General features: G+C 36.1%; 1 protein-coding gene across 3 annotated transcripts in view; it reads right to left on the bottom strand.

Moving 5' to 3' along the window:
• cerk (ceramide kinase) overlaps positions 1–15208 on the bottom strand; it is a 45738-nt gene extending 30530 nt beyond the window's left edge. Inside the window, exons 1-2 of one of the 3 annotated variants that reach the window (XM_088645046.1) lie at positions 14830–15208; positions 1824–1871 (exon numbers count right to left, since the gene is read on the bottom strand). In XM_088645046.1, coding sequence (XP_088501172.1) covers positions 1824–1871; positions 14830–14980 — 199 coding nt within the window. In that variant the 5' untranslated portion in view covers positions 14981–15208. The remainder of the gene's footprint in view (positions 1–1823; positions 1872–14829) is intronic. The other 2 variants (XM_088645044.1, XM_088645045.1) reach the window with 2 other exon arrangements.
• Positions 15209–20651: the final 5443 nt, after the last annotated feature.

The raw sequence follows: 20651 nt of genomic DNA, 5'->3' as shown, positions 1-20651 counted from the left end.
TGAACAATAAAAATTGTAATATTCATTGTTAAATTTTACATACAGTTATCTGAGTTTAAGTACAGATAATACAGAGGAAAGCAGACCATTGCTCAAAATCACTACCTCATGTAGCATTACATTTAACCAGCTAAGATGGTTATACATACTATATGGTCGAAGCATTTTTATATGACACTTAAGCTGAAAGAATGTAATTTCTAAAAGTGTAACCGAGGGGTTATTAAAGGGGTGTAAAACCTTTTTTTTTTGAAGGGCCAGACTGAGGTGAAAGAAAAACAATGCACAGCAGACGAGATACCACTAAATAACTTCATCATATAAAAGACATGCATTATAATGTGTTCTCCATGGAAAGACAACTAGGTTTTACACTCAAAACCTAGGTCCAATGGTATTGCCACTGAACTATTGATTGGATGAGCAGCATAATTACACATAGGTACGCCAAGTGAGTATGTAAGCACTCAGAATGACCGAGAGAATTAAATGGGAAAGTGGTTAGTATAGTTCTTCCGTGGAATAAGCCATGACTCTGAGTGACTATGCAGCTTGTTAAACACTGACTAGGAAAACAAGTTCAGTGCATCTAGGCTCCACCCAGAGGGAAGTGAAAACACAAAAAGTTCAACAACAAAGAATTTTCCAAGTTGTGGTATAAGCTGGGACACTTACAACTTGCACTGGAAGCTATTTTCATGAGATACTTTGTTGTAATCACTGAAACTTGCTTTGCACATCATTTAGAGAGAATGAACTAAGGGTTATTTTACACAAATATTGTACTGATACTATTACAATTACAATGAGCAGGCAGTGGGAAGACACAGTGGCACAGTATTTAGCTTTGCTGCCTCACAGCACTCGAGCCCTGATTTCAAGTCTTACAGTGCTATGAGTTTATACTGTACATTCTCCGTGTATTCATGCAGGTTTCCGGCAGGTGCTCCATACCAACTTAATGACAGCCATTGCCTGAACCTTCAAAAATGTGGAAATCTTCACTTCAAAATCCGCCTATTGTTTGAATTCAAACCCCACAATTTTCCCTTGTCTAGTAAGTTCACAAAATTGATTTATGGGTTCCAAGCTGCAGTCACTATTAAACAGGATCGTTTTTACAGTCAAGGCCACTTTTTTTCACTTTTCGTTTTCCAGGTCACAGGTCGGAATAGAAGTGTTGTAAAAAAGAATAGCTTTAACTCCAGTGCCCAGAAACATCCAGGTGAACTGTTGTAGCAAACATTGGGGGTTGGGCAACAAAATGTCTCTTGCCTGGCAGAAGTTGTGTGGAATGACCCTATTACTTTTCAGTTCTGTATAATATTTCTGCAGGACCATCCTGCACTGTACTTGTTGTACATGTGTGAACAGCTTGAAAAACTCTTTAATCCATAACAAAATTTAAGCACTGTAGAAGCAAAGGTGTTTTATGGAAAAAATAGGATGACACCACAGTATTTGATGTACAAAACTGATCAGAGAGCAATAATAACAATTAACAGTTTTCAAAAATCTGAAAATATTTTATCTGAAAATATTTCGTTGAACAATTTTCATTCTAGATTGCAAATTTTTCCTTTATTTTTTCCTTTCCTTATTTCGTTGAACAATTTTCATTCTAGATTGCAAATTTTTCCTTTATTTTTGTCTCTCAATACCAATTTAAAAAAGACTCACATTACAAACTGAGGGTTATAATTTCCATACCCCTAGTAACCAACTCAACCACTTCATCAACTACAGCTCATATAAGTATCTTAAACTCATCACTCTGGGACACTCCAACATCTTTCACCTTTGCAGAGAAAGACAGCTCCTACCTGATGTAACTCCTCTCGTTCTGTGTAGCACCTTTGCCAGGCAGAAACCTGGAAGGAAACAGGAATATTTCCATATCTTACAACAAAAAAACTAAAAGTAAAAGCTCCCTCAAAATCATGTACATTCAAACATACACATGCTTTTCTATCTCCAGGGGGAAAAGAAACAGGAGTAGTTGATTTAAAAAAACCTTGGACTTTGGAGAAATATACGAGGGTGGTCAAAATTAGTAGTATCAAGACCTGGTCCTTGGGGGACCACTGTCTCTTCTAGTTTTTGCACTGGTATCTGTTTATTATAAATGGATGACACATCAAGAGCTGTTTATTCAGAGATAAGAATAAATACAGTTTGCAGCAACCAATTAAAGTTTGATGCTTGAGGATGTTGGAAACAATGTGGTTAAAGTCAAGTGCTTTTGAAACTGAACAGAATGTAGAAACAGGTAAAAGTTTAAATAAGCAGATCATTTACAGGACTGGAGATTTTAGAACTGAGCTAGAATAATCCCACCAGACATGGTGGTCCCCCAGGACTGGGACTGGGGACTATAGTACTAAATAATCTCAATTACACTTTCAGGTCAGGAAAAAAAGTTTGATTCCACAAAGAAAGAGAAATTCACTTGGAACTGTATGATAAAGCAATATAAAGCAATCCATTCAGCTTTGCGTTAACAGTGAATATTGTAAATTGCATTTCATTAATCTAAAAAAGTAACAAGAACAACACTGATGAGTATACTGCATGTTCTTTATAGGAACTGGTATTAAAGGAGAGATGAGGTTGCATGTCAGGAAGAAGTTGTGGTGTAGAATTGCAAAGGCCACGTTAGGGGTTTGAATAATTCATTAACTTTGCCGTCAGTGTATTGCCACTTATTTATTAGTTACTAGTTAGTACTATAAGTACTGTTTAAAACCTGGCATTTCATATGATGAAAAATTGCACATTATCAACTGGGAGAAGGGTCAGTGTAATTTAATAAAACTTATAAAGGCATTAAAGGCCAAGGCTTTGCTACATTCATTAAATACTTTAGAGTTATTCACCAATTTCTTCAATGAGAAAAAAAAATTAAGACAAGCTGATACATAAAAAAAGATTAAGCCAATAGATTGATGGAATATTTATTTGAAGAATAGCATTAAAACATCACAGATTAAAAGGAAGATTTCAAAGATGCCACAAAACTCTTATGATACCCTACTGATAGACATACAATCCAAAAGGTAACATTTGCAATCAACAGCTGATGATACCTTTTTTTTTGTCATGCAGGAAACCATTCACTAACGGTGATAGTCTAAATATCGAAAAGTTGTCTTCAAATGACAAAGAAACTTTAATTTTTAACAAATATTCAACATTATTTCTTCTGAACAGAAACTGAAATGGATCTTTATGCTTACTCCTCAAAGATGTACATTACAAACTGCATGCAGATGTGCAGTCTCAGCAGTATTCATCAGAAAAGGGGCTGAGCATTGACAAAAACTAAGCAAGAGACTGAGTGCCTCCTCCTACTTGCATAATATGGCAAACTTTTAGGAACACAATCAGAACATAATTCATATTACATGTTCCTGGGGCTTATATTTCAGAGAGGTGCATCTAAATGTTTGAGACTGTTTTGAGCACTTTTGTATCTGTAGACTATGTGCATGTATTCTCTGCAAAAAAGGGATGACAAACTGCTCTGATGACATCAACAAGCATAATAACTGAAAATATCTTCAACAGTTGAAGTTGCACAAGATGACAGGAAGAAAAGTGACAACGTAAGAGGAGATTAACTATGTTTTGGTAATTATGCATCAGTAAACATTTAAGTAAAAAGGAGAAGATTAAAAATGTCAATGTCAATCTGAATTATGAGAAGGCAGAGCTGTGGTGATGATGCTGGTTGGCATTTATTGTCCAGTTGATATTTTCTGCGGTCTTCCCAGACTGCATTCTCAGCATGTTTATACTGGAAAAAAATTACCAGAAGGCTAACTTTTCTCGGTCTGGAGTAAAAACTTTTAAAAGGATATGATTCATTGTGTGAGAATTTGTTGGGTAGTGTTTACACTACAAAAAGATTACATGAATCTGGAATTTTTGAATATTTCTGTTAGTGTAAACGCAGCTAATATATGCTCTGTAAATATAATCACATCTATAAACCAATCAAGAGTTCAGCCTCAGAAAGTAAAAGTGTGGGATTGCACATGCATATTCATGAACTATGAGGTTCTTATAAAAACAGAGTTTGTCCTTTGCCATGTTTAAGATAGATCACTTTATTAGCAATATACAATTGCATTAGGAATTCGTCTTTTCGCATACCCCAGCTTGCTCTCCATGAGACACAGACACACAGACAGGGAGAGAAGCTTGGGGTCAGAGCGCAGGGTCAGCCTTTGTACAGCGCCCCTGGAGCAGTTGGGGTTAAGGGCCTTGCTCAGGGGCCCAACGGAGTAGGATTCCTCTGCCAGCCACGGGATTTATCACTGGCAGGGAGGAGGAGGCAGCTGAGTTTCAACTAGGGTTAACAACATTTTCACTTCCTAGTTTAATTACCTTGATCAAAATGTTTTGAACAATGGGTATTGCTTGGTGATATTCATGTAGCTATCCTTGGGTCAGGAGGCAAGTAAACATGGCACGTGAAATTAAAGATCAAGAGGAATTCTAATATGTTACTCTGGTTATTTAACTTCAATGTAAATCATTTAGACCATCATATTAGAGACTAAAACATCAACAGGAACAGATCCATTCCTAGTGAGGTTATTAATCCAGCTGTCATAGAAACGGGCTAAAGCATAATCTCAGATTGCCCCCAGCAACAATAGTATAATAAAATGGTTAACCTTCCATAAGCAGCCATATCACCCTGCAACTCACAACTGGCAACCCACTGAAGCTAAGCAGGTGTGAGCCTGGTCAGTACCTGGATGGGAGACCTCGGAAAAACTAAGGTTGCTGCTGGAAGAGGTGTTAGAGGGGCCAGCAGGGGGTGCTCCCCCTGCGGCCTGTGTGGGTCCTAATGTCCCAGTATAGTGACGGGGACACTATACTGTAAAACATGCGCCGTCCTTCGGATGAGACGCAAAACCGAGGTTCTGACTCTCTGTGGTCATTAAAAATCCCAGGGCATTTCTCAAAAAGAGTAGGGGTGTAACCCCAGCGTCCTGGCCAAATTCCCATTGGCCCTTACCAATCATGGCCTCCTAATAATCCCCCTCTATGAATTGGCTTCATTACTCTGCTCTCCTCCCCACTGATAGCTGATGTGTGGTGAGCGTTCTGGCGCACTATGGCTGCCATCGCATCATCCAGGTGGGGCTGTGCATTGGTGGTGGTGGAAGGGAGACCCATTACCTGTAAAGCGCTTTGAGTGGAGTGTCCAGAAAAGCGCTATATAAGTGTAAGCAATTATTAATTAAATTATTATTATAATAATAATAGAATTAGGGGCGATAATTCAATATAATTTTAACAAAAGTTCGATAAATGTTTGATATATATGTTTATGCTTTGCGCATGATATGCGCACGCGCACAAAATACCGCGCGAGTACGCATGCGTGTTGCGTGGTGTTGTTTACCCACACGGTGGTGGCTGACAGGATTGGAGTGGAGAAATGAGCGACACTGAAGCAAATGTAGTGCTGCCAATGACCAGCTCGAAGGACGATGACATCGTCGACAGAAAAGGTCATTCAACTTCGGTAACTTGGAGATATTTTGGCTATTTACGATCAGACATAAAACAGAGCACTTTAAACTTTGCAGTCTGTCTGAGCCATCTTCTATGTGTGTTTTATCACACTGCAGTATTTAATTTTTCTATTAAGATATTTATTTTGTAAATTTTACTCATGCATATTTTGACATAAAAAAGACTTGTATACTCTCCACCTCAGATTTGTTTAATGTTTCTGCTGTTTGCCAAGTGTTTGTTGTGTTCTTAAAATAAAGAGTTGTTTAATTTACCAATTAACTGTCTGGTTTCTTCAACTTTCACTCAGGAGAAAAAATCTGCCTTTAAACTTGAAAGAAATAATGATTTGACATTTATAGTGATAATTTTCGATATCGACTGATATGAAAATTTTTATCGTGATAATGTTTTTGGCCATATCGCCCAGCCCTAAATATAATTAAATTCTCCATACAAAAAAAATTAAGAGTTCCTGCTATTGTAGGGACAATACTATCGGTATTTTCTTCTCTTGCAATAACTTAAAGGTCAACACTTAGTTAAAAAATAAAGTTCCCTTTCTGGAAATTGTGTTATTTATTAGTTACGTTTGTGAAATATAACCGATTCAACCAATATACTTTACACACTTAATTTTCAGGGACTCTGAAAAGGGCTCAACAATCCAAGAAAAAAAATCTGCTATACCACTAAGCAAAAATATTATAAAGGAAAAATGCACTTTCATCACAGACATTGCAGTTATTACAATTGCAGGAATTGTATCACGTTCCTTTTAGCAAAACATTATATTAATCAACTATGAAATATTTCTATTATTAACAATAAACAAACAGGAAGTCAGCGCAATGGCTCAGATAAATTACGATCTACTGAACAATGAATAAAGATCTGTTTTGTTAATAAAAAAATACTTTACATTTCAGTAGGCATAATGTAAGTTTTGATTTTTATATCCAGACTTAAAGCACTACTGTTGTTAATCCAAACAGTGTCACCTGGTTGATACATTAGGTAACCAAAATGTCTGTCATACTATATGCAACTGTATATTAACATGTTGATAGTATTTGGTAGTAAAACCTAGGTTTAACTTCTTAATGATTTCTGAAGATATGTGTGTGATTGTGAAATAAGTGCCTTTCTTTGTGGCTTTTTGACCTCTTTATAGTATGAGCTATGGAATCAAGTCTAACAGGAGGAAAATAAAAGAATGGATACCTTCCATTTAATCAAAGGAATGAATGCCTGTTAATCTTATTAGAAGTAACGGTGAACTGTCTAGTGCCTAAAGAGGAATGGCCTGTCCTCTGTGGCTCTATTTAACTACTACAAGCTCACATCAGATCAAACAAAGTTCCTTGAAACTAATTTGAAAATTTTAATTGTGATTTTTTTCTAATTAATGTTCTGTCCTACATTGTTTGGCTTTGATGAAAGAATTACAATGTCATGTGTGTGATATCTACAAAACAACTACACCCAGAAATTAACAATTGTGTACAGATAGTGACATAGAAGGGATTCAAATGGCAAATATTTAGGATTTTTGTAAATCCATCTTTAACATTATCTAAACATTTGAGTAAAATGGGGTTATAAGCTATAATTTCTGTATTTTATTCTAATCACATTTCTGCATGCAGTGAACTGTCAGTATTAATGTATTAGAGAGTCCCTGAAAGTAGCTGATTTGTAAAGAACATGGAATGTAATTATGTTAAAATGTTAACTTGTTTTCAAGTTTTTATATTACACTTCATGTAAAAGTGAAACACATTCTGTTCAGTTGCAAATGCCAAGTGTGCCAAACGTTAGATGTTCTACCAAATAGGATCTTCATGCAAGGAGTCTCTTCCTTAAGGTTGTGTATGTTTTGGTCTGTGCATGGCTACTTTAATTCTAACACAGGTGTAAAACATAGGTGACTTTGAAGTTGAATAAAAAAAACAATATGATGAAGCTAAGACAACTATCATTCAGTATTCCCCAGAGATTCCTGATCTTATTTTATTGCAAAACATTTATGTTGTGTACAGATGTAAATCAAAAGGGAATATCCATTGTTCTTATTTTCCTGTTTTCCTATTTTCATCTGAACTCTCTTAAAAGCTTTAAGAGAACTAATTGGATTGCTACTTTTTCAACATGTTAAAGTTCAAAGCTCAACCTTTGAAAAGGGTAAATTTAGGCTACTTAGAGGTACTCTAAGCTTATGAAAATGAATATTTATTACTACAAAATTTTGTTTTTCAAAGTTTCCAAGAGTAGGTCATGAAAATCAAACATCAATGACTCTATACGGTCTGCTAAACACATCTCTGTTGAATCTCATACAAATTTCTCATCAGTATGTTCATCCTTGTCAGTTACATCAGCTTCCACATTACTTGGCCTTACTGTCTTTTTGGTTGCTTTATGTGGGCACAGAAACAGGGGAATACAATGTTTAATTTTATATATAACCATATACAGACACATTTAGCAATGCATATATAGAAAACATGAGTGGGATTTCAATTTAGCAAAGTTATGATTAAGATACACAATGCACTGGACCTCATTTAGAATACTATGTTCAGGTTCTCTCACCTTAACTAAGAAAATATATTATAGCCTTAGAAAGTGTACAAAGAAGAGCAACAAGAATGATTCCTGGTGTCAGAGTAAAGTTGTATATAAACAAGTTCAGAGAGCTAGATCTACACAGTCGAGAAAAGAGGAGAAAGAAAGAATCATCCATGATTACATCTATGTATACAAAATCCTAAGAGGTATGGATAGATTTCAGGCTAAATAGTGAAACAGGGACACAGGGTCACATCCGGAAACAGTAGGGGAATTCATTTAGGACGGAGAATAGGGAGCACTAATTTTTCTGAGAGATGTAGGTATCCGAAACAAGCTTCATAGCCAGGTGGTTGAAGCCCAGATTAAAAACACTGCTGGATTCATTTTTTTTCCTTAGCTACTGAACTACCAAATAAGCAAGAGAGGCCAAACGGCATCTCTCATTTGCAAACTTTCTTGACTTCTCATATTCTTTTACAACTTAATTCACTTTAGTCGGACTTAAAAATCAAATTATCCTATAGGTTTTGTAAAATGAAAATACAATCACTAATGCAGCAATTACTTCACTAGACTTTGATTTAATTCATAGTTTATCAGCACATTATTTGGCATGTCAATAAAAAAAATTTCAACTGATATAATGTCATATTGTACCATACAACACTGTGCTTCTGCTTAATTAATACAATTTTACATTTTTTTTCTATATTGCAAATACTATTTAACAACACAAAAACAACTTTAAAAAGAAACCAGCAGCCTGCTATTGTCACTATTACAAGCACTGCTGTGGTTGCAGCATGAGGGGAAAAAGCAACAGGCATGGAAGAATAGCTGGATTCCCCAAAAGCCCCTCTATGTAATAGGTGTTATTAATTTTAGAAACATTAAGTTTATAGCAGCCAATGATCATACTTAAACCTTTGCTTTTTCAAGTAAGCATAACAACATTAAGAAAGGCTGCAAACTAGAAGTCCCTTCAACCGATCTAAGCCATTTGGTAGCTAGTAGCTAATTTATCCGAGGCTCTAATCCAGCATTTTCTTGAAAATAGTCAATGTATCAGCTTCACCAGCATGGATGGGTAGCTTGTTCTTTTCGCCCCAATCCCTCAGCAGAAAAACATGCCGCCTGTTCTTAGTTTTTAACTGCTCTTCCATGTAGTTTCCATATGTGAATTTAACATATCAAGCCTAAGGCCTTTTTACTGTATTAGTTCAGGCTAGCTTGATAGAAATACATTTTTCCTACCTACTTATCAGCATTACAATGCAATGAGTCCTAGGCAGATAATTTTGCATAGAATATTTCCATTGCTTGTTCAATTATGTGCCTTGTAAACATGAAAGGTTAATACAAGATAGCACTTCTCCCGTTGCATAGTTTGAGCTGTGAATGATAAATGCAGAATAGTTAAGTTTCTCGTGTACAAATTCTTAAATTATTTTTGTATCAATAAAACTCCAAGGACATCATTTGACAATTGCTGAAGGAATCTGTGAAAAAATTAAAGAATCATAGTATTTTTTAACACTAAGAATTAATAGAAATACTGAAAACCTATTGTACCTATTGCTACCAGCGAATGTCCAACTAATACTATTTTAACAGCTTCCTTTTATGTTAAGGTTTCTGAGTAATAATAAATAATAATAATAATAATAATAATAATAATAATAATAATAATAGTTTACACTTATATAGCGCTTTTTCTGGACACTCCACTCAAAGCGCTTTACAGGTAATGGGGACTCCCCTCCACCACCACCAATGTGCAGCATCCACCTGGATGATGTGACGGCAGCCATAGAGCCAGAACGGTGGGGAGGAGAGCAGAGTAATGAAGCCAATTCACAGAGGGGGATTGTTAGGAGGCCATGATTGATAAAGGCCAATGGGGAAATTTGGCCAGAATGCCGGGGTTACACCCCTACTCTTTTTGAGAAACACCGTGGGATTTTTAATGACCACAGAGAGTCAGGACCTCGGTTTTACGCCTCATCCGAAGGACGGCGCCTGTTTACAGTATAGTGTCCCCGTCACTACACTGGGGCATTAGGACCCACATGAGCCGCAGGTTGAGCGCCCCCTGCTGGCCCCACTAACGCCTCTTCCAGCAGCAAGCTTACTTTTTCCCAGGAGGTCTCTCATCCAGGTACTGACCAGGCTCACACCTGCTTAGCTTCAGTGGGTTGCCAGTTGTGAGTTGCATGTAGTGATATGTAGTTGTCATGTTATGGTTGTGGGTGGCACATTACAGACACAATTAGCGATAATACAACGTTTCACCAAAAGGCCTTACTTCCTTGTTGCATAATAGATGGGAATTACACATTTAGCTTCCTCTTTTGAATTACAGTAATTAAAGATACAGAATTCTGACTAAATTTATACCAGACAGTACTTACTTCTTGTAATGATCTTACTGTATAAATGGTGCTCTAAATTGGGTATATAAAGTTTTATGGAAGGACTTGTACCCTTTCTAACTTAATATTGAACTACAGGTTAGTTATTCTCTGGCACACATAACTGATAATGAATATTCCCATGCCACTGTAGCCAGATAGAAAGTGATAGAATTTTTCTGATGCAATACCTCTTAGCTCTACAAAACCATATCTGGGCAGGAATCTTGTAATGCTTCACAGGTTAATAAACTATCCTACTCTTGTTATGCTGGATATATATAAATAGAAATCCCATAATTTAGAAACATTACAGTTCTTTTTTTACATAAGTTACCACCATTCTATGCCTGATGAATCAGGCAAAAGTAATGAAAGAACACAGTATTCCAATTTAAATTTTGCCCACGACCTGGATTAAATAAAAAATTCACACAGCACTACAGCTTATCAGATCCACACAATGTATAACAGGGCTGGAGTCAAATTCTGTTTTTGAATTCCAATTTCCTTTTTACATTCAAAGAATTGCAATTGGCAATGGGACTAAAGAGTGAAATGGAAAAAAGTGATACTGACCCCAGCCCTGATACATAAACATGTAAGTCTGCTTTGCCAGAGTTGAAAGGCATATCACAAAGTATTAATCCTGCTTTCATTTGCTACGTGTAGGGCTCCAGAGCAAAAGGATTTTTAATCTTTTCACATAGACCTAATGTTGATGTAATACAAAACATGTGCTACAATAAATGACTATCCACTGAACAACCAATATTGTACCATACAGCAAAGACAGATAATAAGGACACTACCTAATATATTATATATAATAACTAACCCTTGTGTTCTAACAATTGATTGTGTTATCTGAATGTTTTTCTACACATAGCTTTATACTTTAAATCATAGTAAAATCTGGTAAGATCAGATCACACTTACTGTATTTACACACAAACACATCACGCCATTTCTCAGAATTTGCTCATACAAGGCAAACATTATTACTGTAAGTAGCTCTAAGATTTCTCTGAAAAACATGCTAGAAGAAGTCACATGTGAAAGGCTGCATAAAATTTCAATTTGCAAGATAAAGCAAAACTAAGAAAATAACATAAGTATGAAATATTGAACTTTTAATATATGCGGTTTCTACACTTACATTTCTTACTAGCAGGCAGCAGATTTACAAAGGCAAAAATCAGAATTTTTTTAAAACTTTTAACTAATAAAATTTGAGTTTTCTTAAAAAAGAACTATCAACAAATAACACACATTTAAGGTTTCCATCATCGAAATCAATGCATGAATAACCAACAGATCACGTAAATTGGGGAATGGAGCTACAATAGAATTAACAGTATGCTGAGCACGCACAATAAAAAAACTGAGATCAATAATTAATCATTAAAACACCAAATACATCTCTGATTAAGATAATACCTTGCTACTAATATTACATTTAATGTCTTGTCATAATTACGAAATCATTCTATGGGTACCTCTACAGGTAAATCATTGACAAATAAAAAAGTTAAAGTAATGTGAAACTTAATTAAACTACCATGTTTATAAAACCTCAACGAAAGCTGCAAAGATAGACATTAAGGTCTATCTTGCTTGGAGCTAGTAGCTATTGGTCAAAAGAACCTCATACAGTGGTTTCTATCCATAATGCTAGGGAAACACTTCAACAACATGGTCTGGCAGTTTGTTCCATGCCTCTCATGATTTATGTTGTCCTGAACTCCTCGGTAGAACTATTTTCTTATGACTTAATCAATTATTCTATATTAAGAGGGTGGAAAGAGTCAAATACAAATCTTTTACTTCAGTGAAAATCCATATCAGCTATTCAGCCAAAATGGTAAATCAGAAGTTTAGTGATATTACTTATAGTGAAATAACACAATATCACTGTATCACTCAGAAATCCCAAATGCTACTCAAAAGTGAGAACTTGTATTAATCTACCTTTTTTTTACTTATTCTTGCTTCTTGGCAATTTGTTAACTTGAACGCATCACAAGTAGCCCATTTACTTGTGTATTTGTACAATTACCCAGACTACACACAACTAGGCCTATCATTATTCAGCTTTCCAAAGTTCTCATTTCTATGCTTTATTCTCCTGTTTTCTTTATAATGTTAGGGAAGACCTTAAATCTGATTAGATCCCACAGATGCAGTAGATTCATATTACATCTGTGGGAGAGAGGGTGTTCGGGTTTCATGTTCCACAGTTCTTTATATTAAAAAAAAGTCTAACTTTCCTTTTTAATTCAAAAAATGTATTTTGTCATTATAATTTACATAGGTACTTTACAAACTGACATACTTATTTAGTACACCAATATAGCGGGACAGTTGAATCAATACATTTGTGGCTTTGGGAGTTCATGTCTCCAGTGTCCCTGGGGTTCAAGAACCCTCCAAAAATGTAATGAGACTTTGAAATGGAACGAAAGCATCAGTGTTTCTCCTGCTTACTACTTGCTTTACACCACACCATACAAAGTAGCCTATATAGCCCAGGAGGGGGTTCAAACCTGGTCCTGAAAAAACTGCAGACATAACAGCAGAGAAAGAGAAGGCACGGTCACCAAAAGTCTGAGATTCAGTCCTGGGGACGGTGAGTAGAGTACCGGCCTTAACTGAATGGAGGCTACGGAGAGGGGAGTGTAAACATAGGGGAGTTCAGAAATGTATGATGGAGCCAGATTGTTTAGAGCCTTGAAAGTCAGTACCAAGAATACATGACTTTATAGGCAACCAATGTAGACTTAAGTGTAGGAGTGATATGCCGCCAGGGTCTGGTGTGAGTAGTCTAGCTGCAGAGTTTTGATGTTATAAATGCGTGAATCAGGCTTTCAGCATCGGCCATTGGTAAAAATTGACTAATGCGGACAACAATTCTAAGGTGAAAGAAAGATGTCTTCATCAATTTTTCACATGCGGCTGAAAGACCCCCATATTCCCTTCGGTTCATCCAGATGAGATTTGCTGCCCACCAGTAGTTTCACTTTCTTTATGTAAAATCCTATAAATAATCTCATTTGAATTCATGCCATTCTGCTTTGCTCTGCAATCTCAAGATTTTCATACTGCAGATTTTTCAGTTTCACCTTGAAAATAAAGTCACCCATTGTGGTGCAATATTCATTTTCAATTCTGATTCCTATTATATACTGATCAATTAAAAAAAAAGTCAACAGGCTATTCAGAATTCTAAATGACAATATTCAATTTGCTTAGGCTCAGGTAGGTAAATACATAAATGCACACCTGTCAGTTTGCATTTGGTTTTGGACTCATATACCACAGTATATTGTGTATTTTTGAGTGGAACGTCTAAAGCCTTTTTTATTTTAGTAAAGGCCACTTCTTAAACCTACACTTTACTTTTCCTTTATTGCAACACACTATTAAGACTTCCCACGGGGAATAAACCTTTAACCTAAAAATAGCTATATAAAACATTAGATAACCTACATTACATCAACTGAAGATACGACAATGGAGACGATTACCTGAACCACTATGTAGCATTTAACTTATTTTGTTTGTTGCAGAGGTAGTGCAGGCCTAAATGATATCTTCTGTCCAATGGCTCGCTGCTATGTTGCGGAACGGCACGCTAATATATTTTTAGGTTCAGAAGAACCCCACTGGATTACTGTAGGTCACCGGAGTTGTGTTGGCTGAGCGTCTGCGGCCCAGCTGTCGCACTTTGAAAACAGTAAGAGCCCCAAGCATCCAGTTTTACAAAAATGAATTATCACTGTTGATATTTCAGATCCAACGAGCTGGAAAAGTATACACCGTCTTCTTCCCGTGTGAAACAATAACACTTTGCATTCCCTCTGGAATAGTCAGCTAACTTCTTTTACCTAAACAATAGGAGAAACTGCATGAACCTTTCAAGTTCTAAAATTGTGGATTTGCACGAAGCCTTCAGGTTAGTTTTTCAATCTGTATATTCGAGTTAAGATAAAACCTCAATAACTTCTACAAACTGATTAAATTACCTTACTGTAGAGTACAACAATATTAATGTTGGTTATTACATGAACAGTCCTAAAGTCATTGCACCACGTTTACAAATACATCAGTACACAAATCTAAATGTGAGTCAATTGCTCTGTACATTAAACTAGATTTGTACATGTACGACAGTTTTGAAAGACAAAAATGCACCAGTAAGCAAAATCTTTCGCTTTCTACTACACAACCTCTTCCTATTGTTACACTGGCCTCTTCAAAATAAAAGACCAAATGCACGAAAAGTAAACAAATTCTACTTTTCTTTACTTACCGACTTTGAAGGTATTATGAATGCTCCCTGAGACTCTTTTTTTCCTAGCATTCAGCTCTTTCCAGGTCAAAAATAGACGATTTAAGGTGACTTCGAAAACCCTATTTTTCAACATAAACTGAGACACCAATATTCTCGGTTGTTTTTCCATTACTTTACTAGTCTGAGGTCCCAGCGATTTGAAATTATAAACGCCGTCGCTGCTTTTGAGTACTGGTTTAATGTATTCCGTTCATCTCTATCATATATAATTAGGCACAGAAACCGACTTTGTTAAATGCAACAATGTTGCTTTTCTCATTCAGGGACAAACCTCGCTCTACCTAGCGGTTTCTTCTTATTTACCAGAGAAAACTGCCAACAAAGGCTCTGCGTGCTGCGTCATGGCGTATGCTAATGAAACTGGCTCACACGTCAGTTTCAGAAAGAAAAGACCTGGAAAGAGAATTACAGCAACGTATTTTTAGAACAGTTGTTAAAAATCTGAACCAAGAAAACTGATAAAATTGACAAAACACCGAAAGTATTTTTTTCCGTGTCAGACAGTAATTATTTGTTAAAGATATATAAGTTGGAAAAAAAAAACATTTTAAAGCAATTACTATTATCAGCACACATTTGATTTAGTTCGTTCTTTGAACTTTGCGTATGATCTGTTTCTTAAACCATTTTAAAATGTCTACTCTTTTAACTTCCATTTTATGTTTAAGTACAAATGGCTTCTGTTAAACTAAGTATATTACATTATTATACAAAAGTTTTAGTTGCATTTACTGTAGGTTTATTAGTAATACATTACCTAATACTCCAAGTACATCAAGGAGATTTTGTCAGTAACTGTATGCAAACCATGGACTTGTAAAGAAATAATCTCAAAGAAGCTGGTTCCTCTGGTTCAGTTGCCAAAACATGGTCAGGATAGTACCCTCATTTTGTAGTAGTTTATTCAGCAACAAGGCACTTGTACAATGAGTTGCATTGGCAACAGCTGTCACTATTGAATAGATCTCCTAATTTACCTTGTTTTAATAAATTCTTGCCTGTTACTTTTCATATCCCTTGAGCAAGAAATTTTACTTTTGATAGCTATGCAAAAATGCTGGAAAGCTATCCAAGCCCTCAAGGGCAGACACCCTTAAACATACAGCCAAACAGCTGTCTCAGCTGAAATGATCCAGAAAAGTCAGTGGTTTAGCCCCTAAATGTGCATCCAGGATTCAGCACAGGATGTCAAATCTGACTATTAGGAACCAGGACAGTGCATGACAGGTCAACAGTTTCAACAGGTGATTCAGGGTTTCATGTCTCAACTATGAAGAAATTTACCTTCACACTGTATGTTGTGCTATCTGTTAGTAACTGACGAAGTGATGCGTGGTCAGAAGAGTGATGTTTACATGAGCAAGGAACTTCTTGTGTGTAATGTTCTCAGATATTATATTTTTTTACACTTCAGTAATGGCTGTGTTAGGATGTGGTATCATAAAAGATCACAATCAGCTTTCTGCAATAAATCGGTGTGGGATCCTTATGACAGGTGAAACATTCCACCTTGTGTTGGCCATCTTGGTGACAGACTCATTCTCCATAATGACAATACCTGGGCTTATCCTAAATGTGTTGTTACTGACCACCAGCAGAGAAAAATCCACACCTTCCCTTAGCTAGCAATATCCATGGATTTCTTAGCATAGCATATGTATAGGACATCCTATAACGGTGTCAGCCACCCACAAATGACTTTTTTTTTTCAATTAAAATGGCACTGGATTCCTGGTGTCCAGTTTTTAGAGGCTCACTTTTAGAAGTTTGAGGTGTATCTGCACAGCCTGTTTTTCCACTAATGGTGAACCAACTTGTGAGCTTTGAGTGCTAGATATTAAATTGTCCAGAATAGCAACTGTAATATCCCTTTGGGGCTATCCTGCCACTAGAGGAAGTTAAGGCCTCTGTTGTCAATCTACTGTATAGTCTTACAAGCATTGTCTAATTAGTTAATCAGAGGAGGGCTTAGAGCCACATTCTCAAATGGTAATAAATTAATTGTGTTTGGGAGATAAAGATACTCACAATGGTATTTGGTTGTAGGCTTGTTTTTTTAGGGCAAGACCTACATGTGAATGGAGAAAAGGTTTGCTGAATAAAGTCTCCTTACACTGTAGTTTCTGTTGTTCCTTGAGTTTCAAGTGCTAATTATCTCCTCCTTTCTGTGAGTGTGCATGAGTAATCCCTGTGCTAACAAGTAGACATGAAATCTGGACTATGAATGCAAGAATGATTTGGAAATGAAAAGCAATGAAAAAATGTATGGACTGCTGCATCCCAGATATAACAACATGGGACAGAAAAAAAGACAAGAAGAGATAAGGAGAGCAAAGAAAAAATGGGCCATTGTAGGAAAAATGAAGGAACTAAAATGGTAACAGGTGAGATACCTAACATGAATAATGGATCAACTATGAACCAAGGAAATTCTGAAATGAAAGAAAAGACCGGTAGGGAAGCGTATTCTATGGTAAGCAGGTTGGCATTTGTATTATTGTAATGACATATATGTTTTTTTAACTAGGGAATTTCCTGGTGTTAAAATATTACTCTTTCTCTGAATGCAGTCAATATTGAAAACCCAAAACATAGTAAACAGAAACAACATGTCGCAGGGAGTGGAATATCAGCTCTGCAGACACAAATGCCAAATAACTGCACAAACCTGCACAAACAAAACCTATCATATTATTCTTGCAATAGCTCATATTAATCATCTCCAAGAAACATATTGTGATTATTGATGAATTGCCTATATGCCACCATTTATTTAATCAAATTAAATTTAGATTTCTATACATAATCAGCCCAGATGTTCTAAATCAATTTTTATTGATTATCAAAATTTAGCCTAGATTAAAGGTCGATATGCAGAATTAAAATGTGAATGTGTGCAAAATTACTTTTGAATTTTACATTATAAAATAATTAAACTAAGAAATTAATGGAGAGCAACATGCTTGTGTCTTTCTTAGTGCTCTTGGTGGTGTTGCTGGAAAAGTATTTCACTACTGTGTTCCCATGTACATTATGGTAGGTCTGTTGATAGGTTTAAGAACAGGGCGGGAATTAGGGCTGGAGCTCATAGTACTGTAAGCCTTATTAAGAAGGCAATTGATGGCTAATAATGATTAGAATTACAATATTGAAAATAATTCCCTTTTTACAGGGAATATACAGTACAAAAAGGTACCCTAAAATAGTAAAACACATCAAACAGCTTATTTACAATATACTATTTTCAGTGTGGTATGGTTATATGGAGTCCTTAAGAATTTCTTCAACCACCTGTCCATCCCTCCATTTTCCAGCTCCGTACTTTGGGGAGGCAGAGCTAAGCCAGATACTCCCTGGATGGGACTCCAGTCCATCACAGGACAGATCTCCTCAACCAGTAGTTACAAAAGAGAACCTATTAGTGCACATTGGTAAGAGGGATTTTCTGTTGTGGGGAATGCTTTTTTCTTTAACAAAGACATACATTCTGTGACGTATCTCACAGAATATTATCTACGTATTTGTACATCTGCAGTGTTTGATATAATATGAATCAGCACTGTTTTTAAAATCCAGATACAACATGTAAACACTGATAAAACCTTTAAACGTTCATTGAGGTAATATATGTTTCTTAATGAATCCTAATGAATTAATAATACAGTAGCTATACCTGTATAGCACATAAAGAGACTTATTGCAGTCATTCTCATTCAATATGCCTCTTGCTCCAGTGCATCTGAATGCATTTGTATTGCCATTATATCCTTGAACAAGATACTTTACATTGATAACTGTAAAATATCCAGCTATAAAAATGCAGTTTGCTTGTTATCCAAGTGTCAAACATATAAATGAATAATAAAGATAATCAGAGGCCTGTTTCAACCTAGGGTTTTCAAGGTGTTTTCAGTGCTTTGTTGGAAATATGTGCTATTTTCTCTCTCTTTCTCAAAGAGAAAGACTTTTCCTCTTTCTCTTTGCTCTCTCTACATACTGTACTGTATATAACTAAGATATGCAGGAGTGGAGCTGCAAGCAGAGGATATGTTGGGTCATGCAAGGTTTTTTATTTAGTTCTGCATCCAGTGGATGGGGTACTTTAAGCTGTCATATCCTGTGCTCCCATCCATATCTGGGTTTCTCCTGTGGATCCCTGACTGTGACAGATATTCCTAATGTGACAGATACCTTCCAGCTCCATTCTTCAGTCTCACTGACAAAGAGTACTGGACCATCAAACCATGCTATCTGCTGTTACGCACAGTTGAGATCCAGACACATGCCACAGCTCTAGTTTGAATGCCAGCATCAGAGGCAGAACAGTGGTTTTGATTTACAAGTGTGTCAAAGCATTTAGCAACCCTGCTCAGGACTAAGTCATATCTTTAAAAAAAAAAAATATTATAAATGTATTTTACTTTGTCTGCTATAAATTCTGAAAATGATTTTCCTTTTGGTTTATGTTTTACGGATAAATGGAAATTGTAAGTGTATGAAGTTTCTTTTCTTTATTTATTATCTGTGACTATTATGAGAACTCAACACTAACCTTTTTTATAGGGAATGCACATTACTATGCAATCAAATATATAGGGACATTATGTTCTGAAAGCTTAAAATAGCATCTTGTTGAGACTGAATAAACACGTATTGTGCTGGACCCACAGCCTCTATAAGACAATTTTCTTTACTAAAATAGAATAGCCCCAAAGTTGTCACATTCCAGTACTGATCCTCCCTTTCAGAATAGGGAGATTTTTTATGTCAGTTTATTGAACAATCATTACTTTTTATTAAAATCTGAGCAAATTTCTCTATAACTGCAGTTCACTGTAATAATTGGCAGGATCACTAATGCAAACTAGTTTAAAGAAAACATACTGTTGATTAAAAATATAATACATTTTACTGAAAGGAATTCATTACATTTTAAATGTTACTTTTTAATTTCCATTAAGCAGTAGCATGTGTAACCACAAGTAGAAATTAAGAAGAGGATTTAGAACTGAAAATAAAAAGCACATCTTTAGGCAGTTATATCTATCTAGAGTCAACTAATCACATATTTAGCTGGATCCTCAGAACCCACCAACACAAACGAATGGATGAATCCTTAGATCAGTTAATCACCCTGCAACTCCCAACTGGCAACCCAGGTGTGAGCCGGACAGTACCTGGATGCGAGACCTCCTGGATAAGCTGATGTTGCTGCTGGAAGAAGTGTTAGTGAGGCCAGTAGGGGGCACTCTCTGTGTTAGTCTGTGTGGGTCTTAATTCCCCCATCTAGAGATGGGGACACTACACTGTAAAAAGGTTCCGTCCTTCAGATGAGACGTAAAACCGAGGTCCTTCTTCCTTCAAATCCACAGCTCAAATTAGGGACTTAAGGCATAATTACATTCTTAGCATTGTAGTGCCCTTTATTCCAAAGTTCTTTGCATAGAGAAGGGGGACTACTTCATTCATCTCTGAAGTGCAAGACCTACCGCCGTCTGCTCCAGCAGCCCCACTACATAGCAGATATTGTAGAGAAATAAGAAATTGCTTCATCGATTGAATTAAAGGAGAAATGTATGGAGGTCATTTAATCTATTTTCAAAGTGGAATGTTATTTTGGCACTGGGATTAAGTAGTAAGGACCTTGGTTTCACCTTTCACTCAAAAGATAGCACCTTCTATAGCATAAGGTCCTTTGTTATCATACTAGAACACTGGTTTACAGGTTGTAATCCAAAAAGCAGAATGATATTTACTGGTGCATCATCACCACTTATGGC

Source organism: Lepisosteus platostomus, chromosome 9, assembly GCF_059453375.1.
Source record: "Lepisosteus platostomus isolate fLepPlt1 chromosome 9, fLepPlt1.hap1, whole genome shotgun sequence".
Lineage (NCBI taxonomy): Eukaryota > Metazoa > Chordata > Actinopteri > Semionotiformes > Lepisosteidae > Lepisosteus > Lepisosteus platostomus.
This window is presented reverse-complemented; position numbering and strand designations above follow the sequence as displayed.